Source organism: Xyrauchen texanus, chromosome 48, assembly GCF_025860055.1.
Source record: "Xyrauchen texanus isolate HMW12.3.18 chromosome 48, RBS_HiC_50CHRs, whole genome shotgun sequence".
Taxonomy (NCBI): domain Eukaryota; kingdom Metazoa; phylum Chordata; class Actinopteri; order Cypriniformes; family Catostomidae; genus Xyrauchen; species Xyrauchen texanus.
The window spans coordinates 8,190,657-8,214,442 of NC_068323.1; the positions used below are offsets into that span (position 1 = coordinate 8,190,657).

The 23,786-nt window shown below is 40.1% G+C and overlaps 1 protein-coding gene across 1 annotated transcript; it reads left to right on the forward strand.

Moving 5' to 3' along the window:
* The first annotated feature begins 657 nt into the window (after positions 1 to 657).
* On the forward strand, positions 658 to 23,122 carry LOC127639589 (coiled-coil domain-containing protein 71-like). Its single transcript, XM_052121689.1, has 2 exons — positions 658 to 759; positions 20,438 to 23,122. Exon 2 carries the CDS (start codon positions 20,479 to 20,481, stop codon positions 21,505 to 21,507), a length of 1,029 nt encoding a protein of 342 aa, XP_051977649.1. The 5' UTR covers positions 658 to 759; positions 20,438 to 20,478; the 3' UTR covers positions 21,508 to 23,122.
* The last annotated feature ends 664 nt before the right edge of the window (positions 23,123 to 23,786 follow it).

Below are 23,786 nucleotides of genomic sequence, written 5' to 3' on the forward strand. Positions count from 1 at the left end.
TAGAGAGCGTTTTCGAAAGTCCTTGTTTCGGCTAGAAGAAAATGCCGTTTCAATGTTAACGAGAAGTGTTAACTTAGCAAAGTAAATGTGTATTCAACCAAGATTATATTAGCATGGGCGCTAAATCCTGAAGCACATTAGAATATTGGCGTTATTGTAGAAAGGTTTCAAATAGGTCGTGTATGAAGGTAAACGCATGTAAACGCAATGTCAAGTGGACTGAAGTCGTAAGGGAACTTCGCTTTTACAATCATATTAGTGCTCTGAAACTAAGGCATCGTCCATATGAATACATTGTTTAGAAAAGCAGTTTTTTCACCTTCATCGGGCTCCGTTTCCCAAAAGCATTGCAAGCTGATGTTGATCGTAGAGACAATTGGCGCCAATAGTTTCTACTATCTATTTAGGCTTAGGAGGCTTTTGTAAAACGCAGGCCAATTTCGTGTGGCTAGCTGTTCATAAGTTACACACTTCAGATTTCAATTATCAACAATTTACAATAAAACTATTCTTAAACATTTTTCATACATAAATCCACCATTGACCATAATTCAAAAATTGGAATGTTCTTATATTAGCAGTTTAAATATAAACAATTCTGAAACCCCAGCTAGCTATATTCGCGATGGCTCCGCCCCTTCTCCCAGCCAGCCACTCCGAAACTCTCGCCCTGTGAAGCTCTGAGAGCCATTTTTGTTTCATGGTAGAGGGAGCTCGGTGGGTCTCGTTTCAATGCTCTCAGAAAGGACTCGGTAAAAGGTAAGACACGTTATTATAAAAACAAAAAAAATGTGTTTATGGCGGATGAAGCTCGGTGTCATAGCATTACGTGTTGTTTACTTAAAACAGCTTCGCCATAAAGACACCGTGTTTGGCATATGTTCAACTACATTTTTAGTCTGCCTTTTGCGTATTAGTTTTTCCAAGTAGACACCCAAAGTGGGGCTGAAAAATGTCTGGTGTTCTTAAAGCATGTGTATTCAGCAGAAATATTATTTCGGTAAGTATTAGACGTTTTTTTAACCTCCTTTCGCCAACTGGAGGTTCCTCTATTGTATTGTGTTGCATCGCCATTTGAAATGTTATTGAACGTAATTGTAAATTATTGACGTTTGCTGCTACAAACCTCGCGTTTCGACGTATCTCTTGATGTGTTACGTATCATAAGATCTTTTTAACCGCTTTGGTTACTAAGGAAGATTAATTTAACGAGTGAAGACCGGATCTGTTATTTTTGTACGTGCTTGCTTACGTCAAACCTCGTGAAGTATCGCACGCTCGCGATTTAGCTACTATGTAGATTGTGCGTGTTTATAAATGAATAGTAAGCGTTGTAAATGTAAATTTACATCTACCTTCAAATAAATAAGGAAAGATAACTCCTAACACTTAATATCATTTTGTTTTTCAAATAATAATTGCGAAAATTGTTAAAATTTGTTAGACGTGCTGCGATTTAGGTAAACTACTTTTTTCTAAATGTAAATAACAATTAACATTATTCTAGTATGATAGCAGTTAATTTGCGAATAGTCATATTAGAATTACTTTCTAATCGTTGTGTAGAAATATCCGATTTTTTGTTTTGTTTTAAAAGAACGGATTCGATGTTTTGACTGCGTAAAAGTCATGTCGAAATTGCTGCAATTACGAGATTCCGACTTGGAAAAACCATTCACGACATTTCTTTGTTGAAATCGTTGGAAACTCTGAATTTTAAGGACGCTCTGACTTGATCCTCGTGATTTAATGTAAAAAGAAACAAAATGGCTGCGAGCGTAACAATTAAAGGTAGTTAGATTACGAAACCGTTTTTTAATTTTATTTATTAATATGCCCTTTAATAAATTAATGAAGTACTGATTAAATGTCTGCTGTCGTCAACAAAAAAAAATCTGTATATTTTTGCATTATTAGCGTTGCCATGGAAGCAATAAAATGTGTCCAAGGATGTAAACAGCTTTGTTGGTCTATGTAAATGCGCTAGATCAATGTCTTTGGCTGTTACTCTTGGTCTCACTGACCATGTTTACATGCACTTAAAAAAGTGGTTTATGGGGGTCTGGGTAGCTTAGCGAGTAAAGACGTTGACTAACACCCCTAGAGTCGTGAGTTCAAATCCAGGGCATGCTGAGTTACTCCAGCCAGATCTCCTAAGCAACCAAATTGGCCCCGTTGCTGGGGAGGGTAGAGTCACATGGATAATATGGTCTCGCTCTCGGTGGGGCACGTGTTGTGTTGTACATGGATGCCAAGGAGAATAGTGTGAATTCTCCACACGCACTTTGTCTCTGGGGTAATGCGCTCAACAAGCCACGTTATAAGATGCACGGATTGACGGTCTCAGACGCGGAGGTTTGTCCTCTGCCACCCGGATTGAGGCGAGTCACTACGCAACCAAGAGGACTTGGAGCGCATTTTGAACTGGGCATTCCAAATAGGGGAGAAAACCCCCCAAAAATAGAAGTGGTTTATTCCAGGGTTTTTGTAGAAAGCAGCGTTCTGAAATGTCATGTAGACTAGGGATGGGCATGAGTACTCGAGTACCCAATTACTTGGGATTGACAGCAATGATTGATCATGAAAACGATGATCGAAAATGCTTGACGTGACATTTCACTGAACACGAAATTCAGTGATATCAAAGAGCGGGCTTATTTTTTATTTTAAAAGTTGATTACATTGTCATTTTCAGCAGTACCTTGATTGTCATCAGAGACGACTCATAGTAACCAAACTGATAAACGATGCTGCAATGGTAGGATTTGTTCTTTACGTATGCAAAGCACAACTTAGCGCGACTTTCTTTCCGGGGCAGAGACCGCGCTCTACACTGTAGAGAAGCGTGCACACACAACAAGGCGAAATCTTTCTTTCAAACATCTAGATGGAGTACCAGTGAAAGAAACAAAACGCAGGGTCTTCAAAACTATTTTCAACTTAACACTGCGTTTTAAAAACGTGATGATTATGGCGTCATGGAAACCACGGTTTGTATATACACGGTTCAGAAACAGTGGGGTGCGCGTTTACTAAGCTTATTACGGTAACCTGAAGGAAGAACAGAGATGCATTGTTTCGTTGAATTGACCAGCGAGTCATCACATAATGTCAAAATATTATGCATTTATATATATATTTTTTTTTACTTATTGTTACAGATTACATTATAACAGCCTATGATAATGAATAGATGTTGGAACAATGTGACACAATGCAGCAGTCAAAGGCGTACGACATATATGTACATACTGTATTTGTTCATGTCTATACATGTCTCGAGTAGACAAAATGCCCATCCTTAATGGTAGACAAGATTGCCGATTTACGGCACTTTCGGGTTTTGAAGGAGTGCGCATGTAAGTAAACAGACCGGATGACAAACGTCATGGGATGGAACCCAACCATAAGTCAACACGGTGCAAAGAATTCAACATTTCTGGGAGTACGGTGGGAAAAGCTTATAAAATGTATACGCATTTAATACACACCAATGTGAAATATCGACTGTCCCTCACGTTCGTGTATATGCACTCGTACATTGGGGGAATCCCAGAGTGTGAAGTAAGAGGGAAACCCCACTACTGAAGTGCTATTCTGCTGCAGGTTGCGATAGCAAGTTAATGAAACCAACACAGCATCAGCTCTAGAATATCTGGAAATAAAGTGAAGCAATGGAGAATAAAATTGCGAAGTTTTCTTTGAATGCAATGTTTGTTACTTACACTGGCGTCGCATGGAAATTGTGTTGCTGTGGATAAAGCTGCTTGCTGAAAGAGCGGCTTGTAAATGGGAGTAAAGTTTACGGTGCTTAAACAGCGATTGGTCGCAATAAGTCGCTTACTGATTTTCATGTAAACCTAGTCACTGTTTTACAGGTTCTCATGCAATGACCACAGTGTTTTTACGCTGTGTCAAGTTAAAAAATAGTTAAACTTATGAAGTTGAAATCGGGTGAATCTGAGGGTGGGAAAATTATAATATGGACAGACAGAGTAGGGCTGTACAAAACTGAATGTCATTGCTACACCTGATAGGGAAACTTTATAGCAACGAATGTAAAGCAAATGCTCTAAATGTTAGATTGAAATCCCTAAATCTGTTTTATAGATCTAATCTTGCATTTACGTCGTGTCGGAAGGTACTGGATGAGATGGCAACTCTGAGGTTCATCTGTGAGTATTTCATGTCTTGGGACCTCCAAAGTTATTAGTTTCTATGGCAACACTCATAACGACAGAACGGCTTTGTAAATTAATTCTCTATATTCTATTGCAAAACGTCTAAAGAACAGAGAACGCGCTCCTGGTTACAATGGCATAATAAAATAGCATGTCAAACAGAAATTTGCTCACTCCCTTTAGCTGTTGAGGCCACTGCCATATTGGTTTACATTGCATTACATGATGTCATGACTTGTCAATTCGCAAGAGCATTCAAAGAATTCTTAGTTCACAACTTGTAACTACTACAAGACATTAATGCTTTTTTTTTTTTTTTAAGTATTTTATAATTACAGTAGTTCCGACATGACATGAACGGACTATAAATCTCAAAATCTGCATGTAAACACTAGGGATATGCATTAGTATTGGCAACTTGTGACAGTACACATGATGGGAATTACAACTATGTGTTAATATAAAATGTTGTTATTGGTTACAGTGGCATTTTGGGTTGTACCAAGTGGCCTAGATGGTTAGGACAGCAATTTGTGTGTTAACGCTGTACACGGTGACTTTCTCTTTCTGGTGACATCTGTTCAGTGCTCAACGCTTTGTTTGGGAATGATTATCTGGCCTAAACAAAGGACACATTCTTGCCTTCAAAGACAGCTGGACTAAGCAATACTAAATGAAATGTAGGTGTCTCATTTTTTATCTTGACACGTCATATACTGTAAATGCACAGCTCATGGCGTGAGATGCTGAAAACAACTGCAAGATGTGATGCAGTGTCTCAAGAGACCTGTGCTCAATTCCGTTCATTGTGCTTTGTGTAGCTTTTTTAACACCAAAAACATATTCTGTCTGAACGGTCCCTTGTTTTGTATATTTCCATTGTTTTGTTTGCGTGATACTCCTGTTCTTATTTCAACAAGCTTCATGCTGATAGGCTAAGGCATTGTAATCCATGACACAAAGAAATATCCGCAGCTGTTTAATCTTACACCCCTTTCTCTTCTGAAGGCTTGGTCACTTTTAGCCTTGCATGGCAAAATTCTGCGGGCAAAATGCATATAAATGGGAATCAGTGCATTCAGGAATTTCACAGAAGGCATGCAAATTCTCAGTGTTGGAAGTGACCTCTGTGTTGGCAGTATGTTGTGCATAGCTATACGGAATATTTACAATGCACAAGAAAATCATTTTAGTGGGGAGTTTCTTTTCGAGGTTGACTGATATTGGATTTTGCAGATAACGATAACTTAATCCCAAAGTGTACTGCTGAGCATCTACGTACAGGACGTGTGATACAAATTTAATCAGCAGTTTGCGCTAGAGCACTGAACACGTGCCAAATTAGGGCTGGGAATTGCCACAGACCTCCCGATTTGATATTACTATGATATTTCCTAGCTGATAAGTCAGTTTTACGATATTGCGATTCTGTAGGTATTGCAGTTTTAATGTTTTGGTATAAAAACGTAATAAAAAGATAAAGACTCATTTCTCAGAAAGAAATGTCTATTGAAGAACAGTTGTGTCTGAAATGACAAATGTTTCTCTTTGTAATGTATAATTGGCAGGTTAAAGGTAGGGATGTGCAGAACTACCAATTTAAGGCTATCAATTGACCAGTCAGTGCTTTGTCTAAGCTAGGCGACTATTTAGTACAAAGACCCCATGTATAAGGCTGCATTATGTCCATTTATATAAAGAAATATATATACACTCACCTAAAGGATTATTAGGAACACCATACTAATGCTGTGTTTGACCCCCTTTCGCCTTCAGAACTGCCTTAATTCTACGTGGCATTGATTCAACAAGGTGCTGAAAGCATTCTTTAGAAATGTTGGCCCATATTGATAGGATAGCATCTTGCAGTTGATGGAGATTTGTGGGATGCACATCCAGGGCACGAAGCTCCCATTCCACCACATCCCAAAGATGCTCTATTGGCTTGAGATCTGGTGACTGTGGGGGCCATTTTAGTACAGTGAACTCATTTTCATGTTCAAGAAACCAATCTGAAATGATTCGAGCTTTGTGACATGGTGCATTATCCTGCTGGAAGTAGCCATCAGAGGATGGGTACATGGTGGCCATAAAGGGATGGACATGGTCAGAAACAATGCTCAGGTAGGCCGTGGCATTTTAACGATGCCCAATTGGCACTAAGGGGCCTAAAGTGTGCCAAAAAAACATTCCCCACACCATTACACCACCACCAGCAGCCTGCACAGTGGTAACAAGGCATGATGGATCCATGTTCTCATTCTGTTTACGCCAAATTCTGACTATGTACATTCATACATTGCATGTATGAATGTCTCAACAGAAATCGAGACTCATCAGACCAGGCAACATTTTTCCAGTCTTCAACTGTCCAATTTTGGTGAGCTCTTGCGAATTGTAGCCTCTTTTTCCTATTTGTAGTGGAGATGAGTGGTACCCGGTGGGGTCTTCTGCTGTTGTAGCCCATCCGCCTCAAGGTTGTGCATGTTGTGGCTTCACAAATGCTTTGCTGCATACCTCGGTTGTAACGAGTGGTTATTTCAGGCAAAGTTGCTCTTCTATCAGCTTGAATCAGTCGGCCCATTCTCCTCTGACCTCTAGCATCAACAAGGCGTTTTAAGCCCACAGGACTGCCGCATACTGGATGTTTTTCCTTTTCACACCATTCTTTGTAAACCCTAGAAATGGTTGTGCGTGAAAATCCCAGTAACTGAGCAGATTGTGAAATACTCGGACCGCCCGTCTGGCACCAACAACCATGCCACGCTCAAAATTGCTTAAATCACCTTTCTTTCCCATTCTGACATTCAGTTTGGAGTTCAGGAGATTGTCTTGACCAGGACCACACCCCTAAATGCATTGAAGCAACTGCCATGTGATTGGTTGATTAGATAATTGCATTAATGAGAAATTGAACAGGTGTTCCTAATAATCCTTTAGGTGAGTGTACATATATATACAATGTAATTTCAACTTATCAAACTAATTTGGTTATTTCAGAATATAAAGTATAACATATTACAATAGGCTATTACTATTAACCTAATGATCATTTTGCAACATACAAATGGGGGCTAAATGGTAAACTTGTTCAAAACCATTTCTGGGACTGTACTGAAATATGACACCCATCACCTGTAGTCCCAATGTCAGTGCATATTATTTGCATATGCATCCTGAGATAGTCTGAGCAGCGTTCTCGTAGACAACACTATTTTTACACACTGCTCCTAGATGAGTGACGGTGAGAAAAAAAGTGAGAACTCTCCAATTGCACGTGTTCTGCAAGGCGCGGTTTCGCTGTGCGTGTGGGTGCCAAAGTGCCATTGTTGTTGAGCGGGAGGTCATTTTCATAGCAATGTCATTTTCATTGTTGATGGGTTTTCGAGCCTTTGGCTTAACCTCCTTGTGGTCGCTATAATGTGGTTCTTGCTCTCGGTGGGGCGCATGGTGAGTTGTGCGTGGATGCCACGGAGATAGCGTGAGCCTTCACACTCGCTACGTCTCCGTGGTAACACGCTCAACAAACCATGTGATTAGATGCGCGGAGGCAACTGAGATTCTTCCTCCACCACCTGGATTGAGGCAAGTCACTATGCCACCATGAGGACTTGGAGCGCATTGGGAATTGGGCATGCCAGATTGGGAAGAAAAGGTGAGAAAATCCATAAAACAAATTTTTTTTTTGTTTGGCTCAAGAATTGCGATTTTTAACATGATTGATTTTTATTCCCAGGCCTTGTGCAAACAAATTTTACTAACTGCGCATACTCTGAACATGTAGGATGCACATTTGCCTATAATTATTTGTACTAATTAGTGGGTCCACTAGGTGGAAACACTCAGTTGAGCCATTGCTTTCATGAAATGCTGGAAGATATTATCGCTGCTAAACAACAGGAGACAAAGGTGGAAACAACAACAATGGATGTGCATGTCAAGAGTGCATGTGTGAAGAGGTCAGGAGATACTTGCGTATATATAACTCGAGTCTGAAAGGCTATAAAGACATCTTTATGGGTCTAAACTCCTGAAGGGAAATAGTCCAGTATCTCATAGAGCAGAGCGCAACATGTCATAATCTGAAGACCACGCCCACCGGGAGGAACAATCCAACCGTCTCCATTGACTTTGCATTGCATTTGATCCACTTTTATGTCCTGAAACAAACCGTTTTTTGGGGTCGACAGCTTATAAAAATGTATTTCTGTTTTTTTTTTTTTTTAGCTTGTTTGCTGTACACCTTGTCACACAGCAGCTTTTAGACATTGTTTTGTTTTTTGTTATAAGTCATAAATGACAAGGAGGCAGCCTCTCGCAATGCAAAGTCAATGGAGACGGTTGGATTGTCGGCCCCCCCAGTGTGGGCGTGGCCTAAATACGCTCTGTCTCTATAGCAGTCGTAGCAAGCATCCCAGCTATAACCAGAAAAAAATTAAACAAGCAATCCATTCAAAAATGTCACAAAATTTAAAAGCGCAAATATATGGATGTTCTTTCAAATGTTGATGTAATAACTATCGCAAAATATGCACATCTGTTATGTGAGCCCAAATCTGGCATTTCCAGTGCCAATGCACTTTGGGGGCCGATCAGGGTTGGACTGACCATTGGGAGAACCGGGCCGGCCACGGAATGGGCCGTGACAAGCTGAAATGAGCGCCGCGATATGTCGAAGGGGGCAGCGATATGCTGAAAAGGAGAATGACAAATTCTGGGCCAGTTTCTATGTAAAATCCCGGGCTGATTTCTCTTCCCAGTCTACCCCTGTGTGAGCCTATTTTGTTTCAGCCAGTATAGACTTGTTGACAAAGCTTATTGACAAGACTCATGCCTGTTTATCCACTTGTTTGACTCATGGCTTGTATTGTATTATTGCTACTATGAATGTTACTCTTTTGTACAGTTGTAATATTTTTCTGTCGTAATGTCTTCAATTTCATGCATTCAGTTAAATAAAGCCCTCATTTCAATGGGACTTATTTTTCGCAGATAAACGATAGTTCGAAAACCAACTGTTACTGGCATTTAATAAAAACAAATCTGACGATGACTAGTTTAGAAGTCATTTGAGAAGATTTTTTTGCACTTGCTTCACATTCAGCCATGCCGTCTTCACCTTTAGAGGCGAATGTTATTTTGCCTTTAATCACTGAGTGTGACAAACCTCAGACAGAAGAGTGTGAGATTTCAGTAATAAGGATCTGTAGGTGTGACATTCCAACCATTATCAGTTTGTTTCAAGTAGTTTATTGGGGTATGTAGACTTGGGGTATTTTCACTTGGTCACCTCTTGGCTGCTAATCGCAGGGTTGGTGGTTCGATTCCCGGCCCACATGACTCCACATGCCGAAGTGTCAAGACACTGAACCCCAAGTTCCTCCCAATGGCAGGTTAGCACCTTGCATGTATGAGGTTTATGAGTGTGTGTGTGAATGGGACACAGTGTAAAGCGCTTTGGTAACCTCTAAGGTTAAAATAGGTGCTATATAAGTGCAGACCATTTATACGGCATCTACAAAACGGAGCATGAGACGCTAAATAAACTAAAACACATTTGTCCAGCACAGTGCTTTACAAACTGCAGGGTGCAGCCACGATTGGCTAGGAGTGTGACAATCTCTGTTCAGTTCAATTAATAGCCACCGATGCTACAAAAATACTGGCATTACCAAGATGTGAATACATTTGCTACCCGTGCACTGTTTGATTACAGCCGGCTGTGTTTAAACGCTCGCATGCGTGTGTCTGCCCTTGTGTCTTGTGATGAATGCAGCACTCCTGTACGAGACTGTGTGCTGTTTTTAATCAAAATACCCCTCTTTGGGTGATATTAATGTAAACACAGCTGTTAATGAATTACCAGTGTAAACAGACGGGATTAAATCTGCGCTGTCTTGATGAGATATTAAAGCGAACACCGTCGTTAATGTATAAGCGGCTGGGACAATTTCTTCTAAATGTATAGAAGCTGCATGATGTCTGTTTTTGGCATTCTTACTGCATCAAATCAGTATTAATGTAGATCTAATAATCACACAGTAAAAAGTCAAATATTTAAGAATATTTAATGAAGCTTTTTACATGGCATGTGAGAAACGGGTTGATGTGTTTTATGTATTATGCAGCATTTCTTAACAGAATTTAGGTCAAGGTCAAGGTGCTGTTTGGTTCTTAATGTATTTGTTGCACCCCCTTGTGGACATAGGACCTTTAAAACATATAAATTTGATTTACAACTTTTGCATTTTTGCATAGATAGACAGAATATTTTGTCAGAACCTCTAGTAAATTAATGTTGCTTTAAGTACCCTTATATCCAGGTTTTGTAAATCACTGAAATAAGCATTTTTCTTCAGAATTGACTGAAGAATGTCTGTGATCGGGCATGTCTGTGATTGGCTACAATGATGAACGCACGGGAGCGTTTGAGAGTTTTTTTAAAAACTTGAATGCACAAGCAGCCGTCTTTCAGCGGACTGGTCCTGCTTTTCAAATGCTCCCGTGTGTATCTGTGCAAGTGCTCGGTGAAGAGTGTCATTGAAACGCTGATCATTGTAGCCAATCACAGACATATCCGATGAGCGCGTGAACACAATGGCCAATCAGAGTTGTTTACGATTCCGCTCAACAGCGCTCAAAGCGTCACATTTTTTACATTTCAGTACCGACTTGGTACCGAAGTCGGTACTTTAGACAACACTAGGTGGCGGTACTGCACCATAAGCTGGATTGTCAACTGCCAATAAACATCACAAGAAGAAACACTTTCTTGCATGTGACAGCGCTATGAGTCATTAGAAAATCTTTGACTAAATGGTATAATTCAATTTACAACAATAGTGTTGGTGTCAGTTTCTGTTGAGTTCAGTCAATAGCTGTATATTGCGTTATCGGTCTTGTTTAGTACACAACAATGTCATATTGGCCGAATGGCTAGCTAGCGGCTACTTAGCCTTATTGCCCATTGCCATGATCGCAGGTCAAGGTAGCCGCTAGCTAATACTTCCTAACAGGCTGATTTCATGACTGCGATTCAGTTAGATTGTTGTGTGTATAACTTTGCCGAACTGCTTGTGTTTTTAGCAACACATACGTAATCTGATCGCCTAGATGTAGAACATAAATATAAGAACTAGAGATGCACCGATCGACCGGCCAGGGACCGGAATTAACCGATTTTCCGCATGCCCAGACCGGTAACCGGCCGGTCAGCCTCACATCTTACCGATTCCAAGCCGGCAGGCAATAACGTCACAGCCGCATGTAAACATGTCATTGCCGTGGAAGATCTTGACTCTGTGAGTGAATAATACGTAAAGTTCGAAATGTGTAATAAAGTAAACCGCGGGGGTACCACCACAATAACTTTCCGATCAACAAACCTAATTAGACATTTAAAACACCATCACCCAGCTGAAAATGCCCATTTTAAAAAAGAAGCTAAAACGTGAAAGCGGCTAAAGCTAGCCAGAGCTCAGAGCCAGTCACAAGTCAGCAGCCTCTCCTATCATTCCTTGGAATGAGCAGCGAAAAGACCAAAGCAATTACGAGGAAAATGGTGGAATTCATGGCCCTGGATGACCAGCTGTTCTCCATAGTTGAGGACAGAGGGATCAGAAATCTGATACATTTCCTCGATACAGAGTAGGTGGTTATTTTCCGACGTCGTGTTGCCCGAGATGTTTAATCTCGTGTCATGTCACACACGCAGCCTGTTATCTGTCAACATTTGGGTACACAAATCCTGGAGAGGGGAAGGGGGGTTCTTGATGGCAGAGGCAGGCTAAATACATACAAATTGTGCCGTTGTGATTTAACGTAATTTTTCCCACCGTGTCCGATATTAAAATCAGTGCGACACACATTGCAAAAGGCGTGGGCATTGTCGATATGGCTTCGGGATATGAAATTCAATTCTTCCATCCAGTTGTTGTTAAATTTACATGTATATTTATTTTTTTTCTCCTCTCATCTACCAGTGATGCTTGATTTAACATCCCGCGTCTACTGCCTGCGCGGATATCAACAGCGCAAATGGGTTTTGTTTGCCAGGTTGTGGTCATAAATGATTTGTAATGTGTCGATTGTGTGAGTAGGATGCGTTTCATTCAAGATCTGGCAACTGGACCACCTTGGAATAATATATTGATGTGATTATTCATATAACGTGGTTTGGGCCATACAAATTATGGGATTTTTTTTGGGGAGAAATAACAAAACAGGAGACTCCCGGGAAAAACGGGAGTGTTGACAGATATGCAAGCCGTTCCCGAAGCAGTGCTCAGCTTTACAACTGATATTTGGACATCTAACGTAAGTTGAGTGTATTGGACACTTCAGTTTTTCAGATCTTTGGAATTGTTTTGTTAGACGAGTAATAAAGAGAAAAAGGTCCATTTATAAAAATAGTTGAAAATGACATCTGTTATATAAAGCAACTCATTTGCAGTTAATTGTTATTTCTACCTCTTTCCAGTCACAGAGCACTTTATTTTGAGTTGTTTAAGTGAGAGAAGATAAATTGTAATGTTTAATAATTTATTTTATTATGAAAATAAAATTTAGCATTGAAGAAAGGTAAATTTTGTTTGTATATGTGGTCAATAATAGTTCTAATAGTTCTTCGGTATAATCTGTATCGGCAGGTCACACTTGCAAAAAATCGGAAACCGAAATCGCCCAAGAAAATAATAAGAACCTAGAGCTAAATATTGAAAATGTATTAAGTTATCAATATCGTTTTATTGCCCAGCCCTACTAAACACAGACAATAAGTGCAGCTGTCACACATGGACATATTTTACCCGTGATAAACCCTGAAGGGGAAAATACACAGCATGCACTGAGCAAAGTGAAATCAAGTAATAAATCACATCTGTTAAATTTGCTTCCCAGCATTAGCATTATCATGGAAGTGAACCGTTTTATTTGCGGATAGTGCCGGAATTTACAATAGGATTTATATCCATTTGGCGGAGTCATATTTAATGTGGCCTTTCATAAATGTAATGTGCTTATTCAAATGGATAGCAATTAGATCAGTAAAAATGCACAAAGTGTAAATGCCTTCTTAAGGTCCTGGTTCTGGTCTGTCTCGCGTGACTCAAATTTCGCCATCTGCACAGCGGGCTGGCGATGTGGCCGATTATTTATTTTTCTCTACATGTGGACAGTCCTCTCTGAAGCACGTCATCGGTGCATGCACCTGCCATTAACTTTACTAAAGAGTATCACAAAGCAGTCGTAATGCGCATGTGTCGAACAATTGTGTATGTGTTTGCATTCAAAATAATATACAGTACATTAAAAGGCTGATAGCTCAACTGTGTTTGAGACAGAATGGAGCGTGGAAATACTAAGTATACCCTAGCGTTTAATGCATTCTGATATGTCCCGGACTCATTGTGCTAAAACAAGGGTTTTAAACTGTTTTGGATAGGTATGGCAAATTAGTTTCTGTCTGGTCTTCCATCTTTAACATCTGAGTGAACTTAATGCAGTCAAAGGGATCTGACTCTTCTGCACTTCAAATTTAGTTGGTAGCACTTTATTTTACAGGACTTTTCTACATTTACATACTATATAATTACAACAACTACAGCAATTACTAGGTACTAATCCTAACCCCAACCCTTACCTTAACCCATATTAAGTACATGTAGTTACTTAATATTACTCAGTACTTTCTTGGGTAAGTACACTGTAGAGTACAGTGCATCTGGAATGTATTCACAACTTTTTCCACATTTTGTTATGTTACAGCCTTATTCCAAAATGGATTAAATTCATTTTTTTCACAAAAAATCACATGTACATAAGTATTCACAGTCTTTGCTCAATACTTTGTTGAAGCACATTTGGAACCAATTACAGCCTCAAGTCTTTCTGTGTATGATGCTATTACCTATTTTTGGGTAGTTTCTCCCATTTTTCTTTGCAGGACCTCTCCAGCTCCATCAGGTTGGATGGGGAGCGTCGGTGCACAGCCATTTTCAGATCTCTCCAGAGATGTTCAATCGGGTTGAAGTCTGGGCTCTGGCTGGGCCACTCAAGGACATTCCCAGAGTTGTCCCGTAGCCACTCCTGTCTTATCTTGGCTGTGTGCTTAGTGTCGTTGTCCTGTTGGAAGATGAACCTTCACCCCAATCTGAGGTCCAAAGCGCTCTGGAGCAGGTTTTCATCAAGGATGTCTCTGTACATTGCTGCATTCATCTTTCCCTCGATTCCGACTAGTCTCCCAGTTCCTGCCGATGGAAAAACATCCAAGCTGCCTCCACCACGTTTCACTGTAGGGATGGTATTGGCCAGGTGATGAGCGGAGCCTGATTTCCTCCAGACATGACGCTTACCATTCAGGCCAAAGAGTTCAATATTTGTTTCATCAGACCAGAGAATTTTGTTTCTCATGGTCTGAGAGTCCTTCAGGTGCCTTTTGGCAAACACCAGGTGGGCTGTCATGTGCCTTTTACTGAGGAGTGGCTTCCGTCTGGCCACTCTACCATACAGGCCTGATTGGTGGAGTGCAGCAGAGATGTTTTTTCTTCTGGAAGGTTCTCCTCTCTCCACAGAGAAACTCTGGAGCTCTGTCAGAGTGACCATCAGGTTCTTGTTCACCTCCCTGACTAAGGCCCTTCTCCCCCGATCGCTCAGTTGGGCTGGGCGGCCAGCTCTAGGAAGAGTCCTGGTGGTTCCAAACTTCTTCCATTTACAGATGATGGAGGCCACTGTGCTCATTGGGACCTTCGATGCTGCAGAAATATTTCTGTACCCTTCCCCAGATCTGTGCCTCAATTCAATCCTGTCTCGGAGGTCTACAGACAATTCCTTGGACTTCATGGCTTGGTTTGTGCTCTGACATGCACTGTTAACTGTGGGACCTTATATAGACAGGTGTGTGCCTTTCCAAATCATGTCCAATCAACTGAATTTACCACAGGTGGACTCCAATCAAGTTTTAGAAACATCTCAAGGATGGTCAGTGCTCCTGAGCTCAATTTTGAGTGTCATGGCAAAGGCTGTGAATATATATGTACATGCGATTTTCTTTTTTTTAATTTTCTTTTTTTTTTTTTTTTTTATACATTTGCAAAGATTTCAAACAAACTTCTCTCACATTGTCATTATGGGGTATTGTTTGTAGAATTTTGAGGAAAATAATGAATTTAATCAATTTTGGAATAATGCTGTAACATAACAAAATGTGGAAAAAGTGAAGCGCTGTGAATACTTTCCGGATGCACTGTATACTGAAGTATACAGGTGAAACTCGAAAAATTAGAATATCGCGCAAAAGTTCATTAATTTCAGTAATTCAACTTAAAAGGTGAAACTAATATATTATATAGACTCATTACAAGCAAAGTAAGATATTTCAAGCCTTTATTTGATATAATTTTTATGATTATGGCTTACAGCTTATGAAAACCCCAAATTCAGAATCTCAGAACATTAGAATATTGTGAAAAGGTTCAGTATTGTAGGCTCAAAGTGTCACACTCTAATCAGCTAATTAATCCAAAACACCTGCAAAGGGTTCCTGAGCCTTTAAATGGTCTCTCAGTCTGGTTCAGTTGAATTCACAATCATGGGGAAGACTGCTGACCTGACAGTTGTGCAGAAAACCATCATTGACACCCTCCACAAGGAGGGAAAGCCTCAAAAGGTAATTGCAAAAGACGTTGGATGTTCTCAAAGTGCTGTATCAAAGCACATTAATAGAAAGTTAAGTGGAAGGGAAAAGTGTGGAAGAAAAAGGTGCACAAGCAGCAGGGATGACCGTAGCCTGGAGAGGATTGTCAGGAAAAGGCCATTCAAATGTGTGGGGAGCTTCACAAGGAGTGGACTGAGGCTGGAGTTACTGCATCAAGAGCCACCACACACAGACGGGTCCTGGACATGGGCTTCAAATGTCAAACGTCTTACCTGGGCTAAAGAAAAAAAGAACTGGCCTGTTGCTCAGTGGTCCAAAGTCCTCTTTTCTGATGAGAGCAAATTTTGCATCTCATTTGGAAACCAAGGTCCCAGAGTCTGGAGGAAGAATGGAGAGGCACACAATCCAAGATGCTTGAAGTCCAGTGTGAAGTTTCCACAGTCTGTGTTGGTTTGGGGAGCCATGTCATCGGCTGGTGTTGGTCCACTGTGCTTTATTAAGTCCAGAGTCAACGCAGCCGTCTACCGGGACATTTTAGAGCACTTCATGCTTCCTTCAGCAGACAAGCTTTATGGAGATGCTGACTTCATTTTCCAGCAGGACTTGGCACCTGCCCACACTGCCAAAAGTACCAAAACCTGGTTCAATGACCATGGTATTACTGTGCTTGATTGGCCAGCAAACTCGCTTGACCTGAACCCCATAGAGAATCTATGGGGCATTGCCAAGAGAAAGATGAGAGACACGAGACCAAACAATGCAGAAGAGCTGAAGGCCGCTATTGAAGCATCTTGGTCTTCCATAACACCTCAGCAGTGCCACAGGCTGATAGCATCCATGCCACGCCGCATTGAGGCACTAATTAATGCAAAAGGGGCCCAAACCAAGTGCTGAGTACATATGCATGATTATACTTTTCAGAGGGCCGACATTTCTGTATTTAAAATCCTTTTTTTTTTATTGATTTCATGTAATATTCTAATTTTCTGAGATTCTGAATTTGGGGTTTTCATAAGCTGTAAGCCATAATCATCAAAATTGTATCAAATAAAGGCTTGAAATATCTTACTTTGCTTGTAATGAGTCTATATAATATATTAGTTTCACCTTCTAAGTTGACTAACTGAAATTAATGAACTTTTGCACGATATTCTAATTTTTCGAGTTTCACCTGTACTGCAAGTACACATACTGTAAAATAAAGTGCAACCATTTGTTCTATTTTAACTATCTTTATAGTAAGTTGTATGTTAACTGCGCCTTCATGATCACCCATGATCTAAGTGTCTCCAGGAACAAGTTCATTGTACCAAGTCTTAAGGCTTATTTACACCAAGAACCAAACAGAAAGGTACAAAAATCTGGGTCTGTTCACACAAAACAAAAAGCAAGCTGGTCCTGTGACTGTGATTTTGCCAATTAAGGCACTTCCTGGCTCCACATCTTTTGTGGATTCTTGAACAACATTCCTAACCCCTAATAGTCCTAACCCTCTCACTACCCCTGACCCTAACCTATCCCTAAAATGTAAAGAAATGATAGGTTTATAAGAATTGTGTAAAAGCCCCAACCCCTGTCCTAAATCTAACAATTACCTTAAACCCAACTCTAAAATCTGATTGGTTAATAGGTGTGTTAATCTAGGTAGCCTATATATGCTACTTGGCAAAATGACGTCACTGAATAGGTCCACAAGAATGCATTGTTTTCCAGTCTTGTTCATGCCGAGAATGCATTTTTGTGTGAATACCTCTTGCACGTGTGTGTCTTCTTTTGTCCCTCTACTGTGTATGTAATTAAATGCAAATAAATTCATGTTTGCGTTGTAGTGCTAACTAAGTTTGTCACAATTTGTCTGTGATAGTTGTCTATGAAGTCCAATTCTGTAACTGATGACTGTCAGCTGTTTGGGGTTTGTAGGCTTTGATCACCCTAGTGGCTTAAATCTTTCTTTGTCTCTATGATAATTAAGCCATTTGGGTGATGCCGTTGTACTGATTAGATTAGATCTAGGAGAATTCACATTCTAGGACAGACTCTTGTCATTTCTTACAGGTTATTAAATGTATTTTGCTCTGTCCCAAAGAGTTGGAAGAAAGCACCCTTCAAATATAAGTGAATTGGAGTTGTATGCAAAAGAAGAGTGGGCCAAAACACCAGTAGAGGGATGTCATTGGGAATTACTTAACTTTCCTTTTAGTTACATTGTCCAAAAGGCTGTGCTATCATATATTAAATCTAGGGCGTCAGTAACATTGTCTCTTCCATTTTAGCATTCCTTTGTCAAATAAATTAAGAAGAACCATCAAACTCTTGAGGATTATTATACTACGACGCAACCATCTGTCAATGTTTATTTTACAGTTCAAGGCTTGAGTTCAATTAAGTTTGCTTCAAGATCTATCTTGCCTCCAACACAATCTATCGGCCTGAACGGTTCCAGTAGCATTTCAACTTGAGCTTGATTATGTGGGATATGATTATGAACTGTTCTTATGACGCTGTACCTAAAATGCTGTGGCGACTCACAATTACTCACTTGCCCAGTCATTCCATTTTAATCCTGATTTCAGAGTCCGTGTCATAGCAATCAAGCAGACATGTTGAACTTAAACATGATGTGAGCCATTTTGTCAATGTTAAAATACTTTTTTCTATTCTCGTTTGACGGCTCCTGTTTCACTCTCTGTTCACGCTGAAAAGCCAAAAAATTTATGATATGTTTCACTTGTTTATGGCACCATCATAACAAAACAAAAAACATCCAATGAAGGGCAGTATTGCATATGGAAATGCCTTGTCGAAGAGAGGGGTCAATAGAGAATGGTCAGACTGGTTCGAACTGACAAAGTCTACGTTAACTCGGATAACTGCTCTGAACAATTGTGGTGAGAAGAATAGCATCTCAAAAAGCTATTCTGAGATGCGGGTTGGCGCTGTTTTGGTAGCACAAGGGGGACCTACACAATATTAGGCAGGTGGTTTTAATGTTGTGGGGTTGATCTGTGTATATTCTTATATTTATTACAGAGTTGGGACTGTGCTAGTGAAAATGTTTCTTCCCATTCCATACCAGTTAGGCTATTGTGTTTTTTAATTCCTAAAGATTTTGGCCAAGTACTCTTTAGGAATATCTGAAGGCAGACAAAGCTAAGTGATTTGTAGTTTGAAAAACCTTCATTTTGGTGCATGCAGAGTTTTGAGAAATTTCCTTGTCAGTGCTGAATAGTCAGGGCTGTCCAGCTGTTTGAGAGGTTTACCTTCTTATGGGGCTTTTCCACTGCACAGTACAACTCAACTCTGCTTGCTTTTTGGGGCTTTTCCACTGTGGATAGTACCTGGTGCCTGGTACTTTTTTTTTAGTACCACTTTTAGGTTCCAAGCGAGCCGAGCCGATAATAAACGTCAAAACCTTGCAGATCACTGATTGGTTACAGAGAATCGTCACTACCAGCTTCACTGGATTTGCGACACAGGACCCTCTAGTTTTAAAGTTAGCTACAGCGATAGCAGTATAATTTGTCCACGCGACTTTCAAATTGAAAATAGAAATGGCTGTGCGCAAAACCACACCGTGGTCAATAAACGAGATGCAGACATTCCTCTCGTTTGCAACGAATGAAAAAGTCTTTCAGGAAGTGTCTCAGCTGTTGGCCACACAGCTGAGGCACGACTACCACCGGACCTACCAACAGTGTAGGGAAAAGTAAAAAAAGAAACGTAATTGTCTACAGAACCATCAAGGAAATGTGGAAGTTGTTCGACCAAATGGACGCTATCGAGACTGGCGAGCAATAGGAGGGAGAGTGCCCTGGTGTCCAATATGGAGGATGGTAGGATAACTATACTCTGCATGAAAGCTTCAATTTATTTAGTTGACCAGCAACTGGAAGGCTTGCTTCAAAAACAACCAGGCCAGGCCAATTTAACTGTTACACCTGTGTAAAATCACCATGCAATGGCTTTATGCAGCACAATGAGCTAGTAGCTAACAGCTAGTGGCCATGTTATTCCTTTGTCAGTGTTTAAAATTATGTCACTGTAGTAGAAGTGGCAAAATATGATGATCAGCCTATAATCCCACCAACGTTGAGGCAGCATTAAACAGCAGTGGAAAAGCAATCTCAGAAAAGTAAAGTGAGTCGAGTCATGTCGAACCATAACGTGCAGTGGAAAAGTTCCATTAGTGCTTTAAACAAATAATTTTCAGAGTTCAAATGGGTCTTTGAACTCTGTGCCACAATATCAAGGTAAGACTTAAGATCATCAAGGGAAGCTGCCACAATATTAAGTAATCAGCTCAGCACTATCCCTCACTCACGTGAATAGTAGGCTTCAATTGCACCATGCAAATGCATTTGAAGCGAATCATGCGTGGGACAGCTGCTTCAGCGGCCCAGTATTTATATGGTGTTCAAAATTTGATTGCATTTGCATGTGCTTTACTCTAATGGATCTTAGGATTAAGAATCAATATCGAGATCATTGAAATAAAGATTGTGATGCATTGGGAAATCATTATATTTACCCAACCCTTTTATTATACATGAATTATTGTGTGCATTTATGAATCACCACCCTAACATCCTTTTCATATTCACAGACACCTGAAGTCCCTATGCATACGAGCTTTGAAGGTGCACCATGAATTGTGAAGATCTGGGCATGTTAAGGGTAGTTCACTCCTGGGCCAGATTTGCTCCAGCGGGTCAAGCTGCCCTTGATGAAGCCCTGAGAGTCTTTAACCCTATGTCAAAGGATTTGTCAGACACTGAGAGACAAATGGTGTCCTTTCTTCAAGAGCTAAAGAAAGAGGGAGCCAAGCCTGTGATATTGAGGAGCAAAGATGTGTATGGATATACGTCTTGCACTACACAGCCCCTAGCATCCAAGATGGGTAGCAAGGTTCCTAGAGTTCAGAAACCTTGCAAGAAGCGAGGACGAAAAGGGTTAACCAAGGTCAGGGACGTAAATTACTCCGTCCTCAGTAGAGCGGCCAAGAATATTCTCCAAAACCAACCCAAGATCCTGCTTACTAACCTCTCGGTGGACACTCTTAAGCAGTCTTCATCAATTGTTCATAAACGTTCTGTTCAAGAGCAGCAGTGCCTGAAGCTGACAAATATAAAGGGATTGACCGGGGGCCACACTGCAAGGCTGCAAATTCACTTTGGAGGAGATTCCCGAAGCACACCCAGTACTGCTTTGAGGCGACCACCAGACCTCTCTGGTATTCCATACTCCATCACGGAAAATGGCAGTCCGATATCAAACGTTGTTGCCTTGGACAACAAACGTGTTTTGTCTTGTCCATTCAAAGTAGACAATGCCCTCATTGGTGACTCAGCCCCAGTTGTCTGTCAAAATGGGTACAGTCTTAAAGATGGTAGAATTTATAAAAAGATCGAAACCATAGGTAAACCTGATGCAATGACAAGGGGTCTAGACAATGGGTCAGTGAGGAGGCTCCATTTCCAAAGCTTCGAGTGGACCCATTCAACACTCACCAATGGTCAAGATGTCTCTAGATTGAATGGAAATGGTCTCGAGTGGAAGGTTATAAAAGTAGATGATTCAGTCACAGACGAGGAAGTGAGAAGGAAGGCACAGAAAATCTTGCAAGTTAATTTGTCGCCTGTGATACAGATCCATCCCCTTGTTGACTCTGTATAGACCCTTGCTGACCCTGTTTCCCCCTTTGTTAAATTTTCTTGTTTTGCAGTGTTGCATTTTGGAAATGGACTGTAGTTTGAACTCTGGATGGGAGCATTGCAGTGTCCAAATTTTGCATTGTCGTCAAGTAGTACTGACATCAGAATCCAAAGATGGGATGTTTTTTCTGTTCTCACAGTATTTTATTACCCCAACACATCCCAACACCCACCGTTTGTTTTAAATTGTATCTATTTTTATCTAACTTCTGAAGGATTGGACTAACGAACAAACCCTTATTTATGACTATGCAGTTCCCAGAGTTCTCTTTTTGTTGGAACCTTATCGTCTTGGACTGCTAGCTAACTGGACTATGGGAACAGACTGACTTTATAGAGTGATTTATTACATGCTACTGCTTAAAAGACAATGACACCCAAATGTGGGTTGTTGTAGTTGGTCTTTTTCTATGTTCTTGGTTCCTGTTGATGTCTATCACCGTATCATCCAGATTTTTGACATCCGTTTTGTAATATGGTAGTCTGCCGGCATAGACTGCATATTATGTTTTTGTTTAGATTCTAACATGTTCAAATTGGGGGCACGTTTTTCATATTAATTTAATATCAGGGCAAAATAAATGGCCTTATTCTTTAAGAAGTGTGAAAAAGAAAAAAGTCTTTGTTCTCTTTCCTTCCTGATGTACTTGTTTCTTTCTACACTCATTCTTTATAAATCCTTGTATTTTTCTTCAAATGTGCCAACCCTGGTAATTAGTTTTTTAATTGTTTTGTTGGTACCATGACCACAAAGAGTTGCAAAAAAAAAACAAATGCTTAAGAGTTTTCTGCATCCTGTTAAGCAGTGGACAGCTAGTCCGTTTAGTTGAAAGTACCTCAAACACTTTATTGGGAAAATGTTTGTTGTAAATCCTACAGTTAATTATTTATATTGTTCATTCCAAGCATCCAGGAGTTGTTGGTCCATATCTATGTTTAATGGTTTATGGCCATCTTTGAAAAAAATTCGCTTTGTAAGCATGCTGAAAATGTTAAATTGACCCACAATATGACTAGACAAACCAGAAAGTCCCAAATGATCCAGCACTAGGTTTCAGCAGAAATAAAGGCAAGTTCTATAAAGAAAAGAAAAATTATCCAGACAGTGTCATATTGGAACAAGTCAGATCGTCCATTAATGCTTGGTCAAGGTATTTCATTAATGTCAAATTTCTGCTTTACCAGGTTTCATTTGTTAAGGGAAATGTATAATTAATGTGCTTAAAGCAGAAATTCTACGGCACATGCAGGCACATGAGATGCTTAAGAAGATCTAAATAACCCCCCCCCCCCCCCAAAGAAGAGCAGTTAATGGCAATGCAGCAGTTTATCAGTGCAACAAAGCAAACATTTAAAACTATTTATGTTAGAAATCCTTTCAGTTGCGAGTTAATGCCAACCAACATGGGTCCTGTTATAAATCATCTACCACACGTGAAATAAGACTTATTTTCTTGTTAATCAAATTGGTTCTTTTCATGCAGTTGAATCTGTAACACTCAAAAGCTGTAAATGTCAGTGTTGTATCTTTAGTTTCTGTTACCAAGTTGTGAATTAAAATATGTTTAAAAAATGGTGGTGTGCATTACTGAGGTCTTGGTGGGGTTGCAACACTCAACGTAATCAGTGAGACATTATGAAATGGCGGTGGTGGTGTAGTAGGTCTAAAGCACATAACTGTTAATCAGAAGGTCACTGGTTCGAACCACACAGCCACCACCATTGTGTCCTTGAGCAAGGCACTTAACTCCAGGTTGTTCTGGGGGGATTGTCCCTGTAATAAGGGCTCTGTAAGTCACTTTGGATAAAAGCATCTGCCAAATGCATAAATGTAAAATGTAAATGATTTAGGTCTACATTGCTGCAATTACTTACTTGACCTTACCTGCTATTTTAATGGTCTTTTTGCTAAATGAATTATTCCGAATTTTAAATTTACTAATAATAATTCTATTGAACATTGGTGCATTTTTTCATATTGCTGTTGCCACCAGATTTAAAGGGATTTTAGGCACTGTTTTATGTTGTGCCTAACGACACCCAAGTTAAAACTGCATAGCCTCCCGTGGCTTAACAGTCTTGGAGAATGGTATGTAATTAGTATGCGATTGTTTTGTTGCACTTATTTTTACTGCAAATCAAATTATCTACAGTGCCTTTACAAATTTTCAACCATCTTAGACTTTCATAATTTTGTGTTGGAGTGTGTAACTAACAACACAGCAAAAATAATTTCCTAAT

What these genes read in the sequence shown, in the direction of transcription:
- LOC127639589 (XM_052121689.1), top strand. Translation starts at nt 20,479, where the DNA reads ATGAATTGTGAAGATCTGGGCATGTTAAGGGTAGTTCACTCCTGGGCC.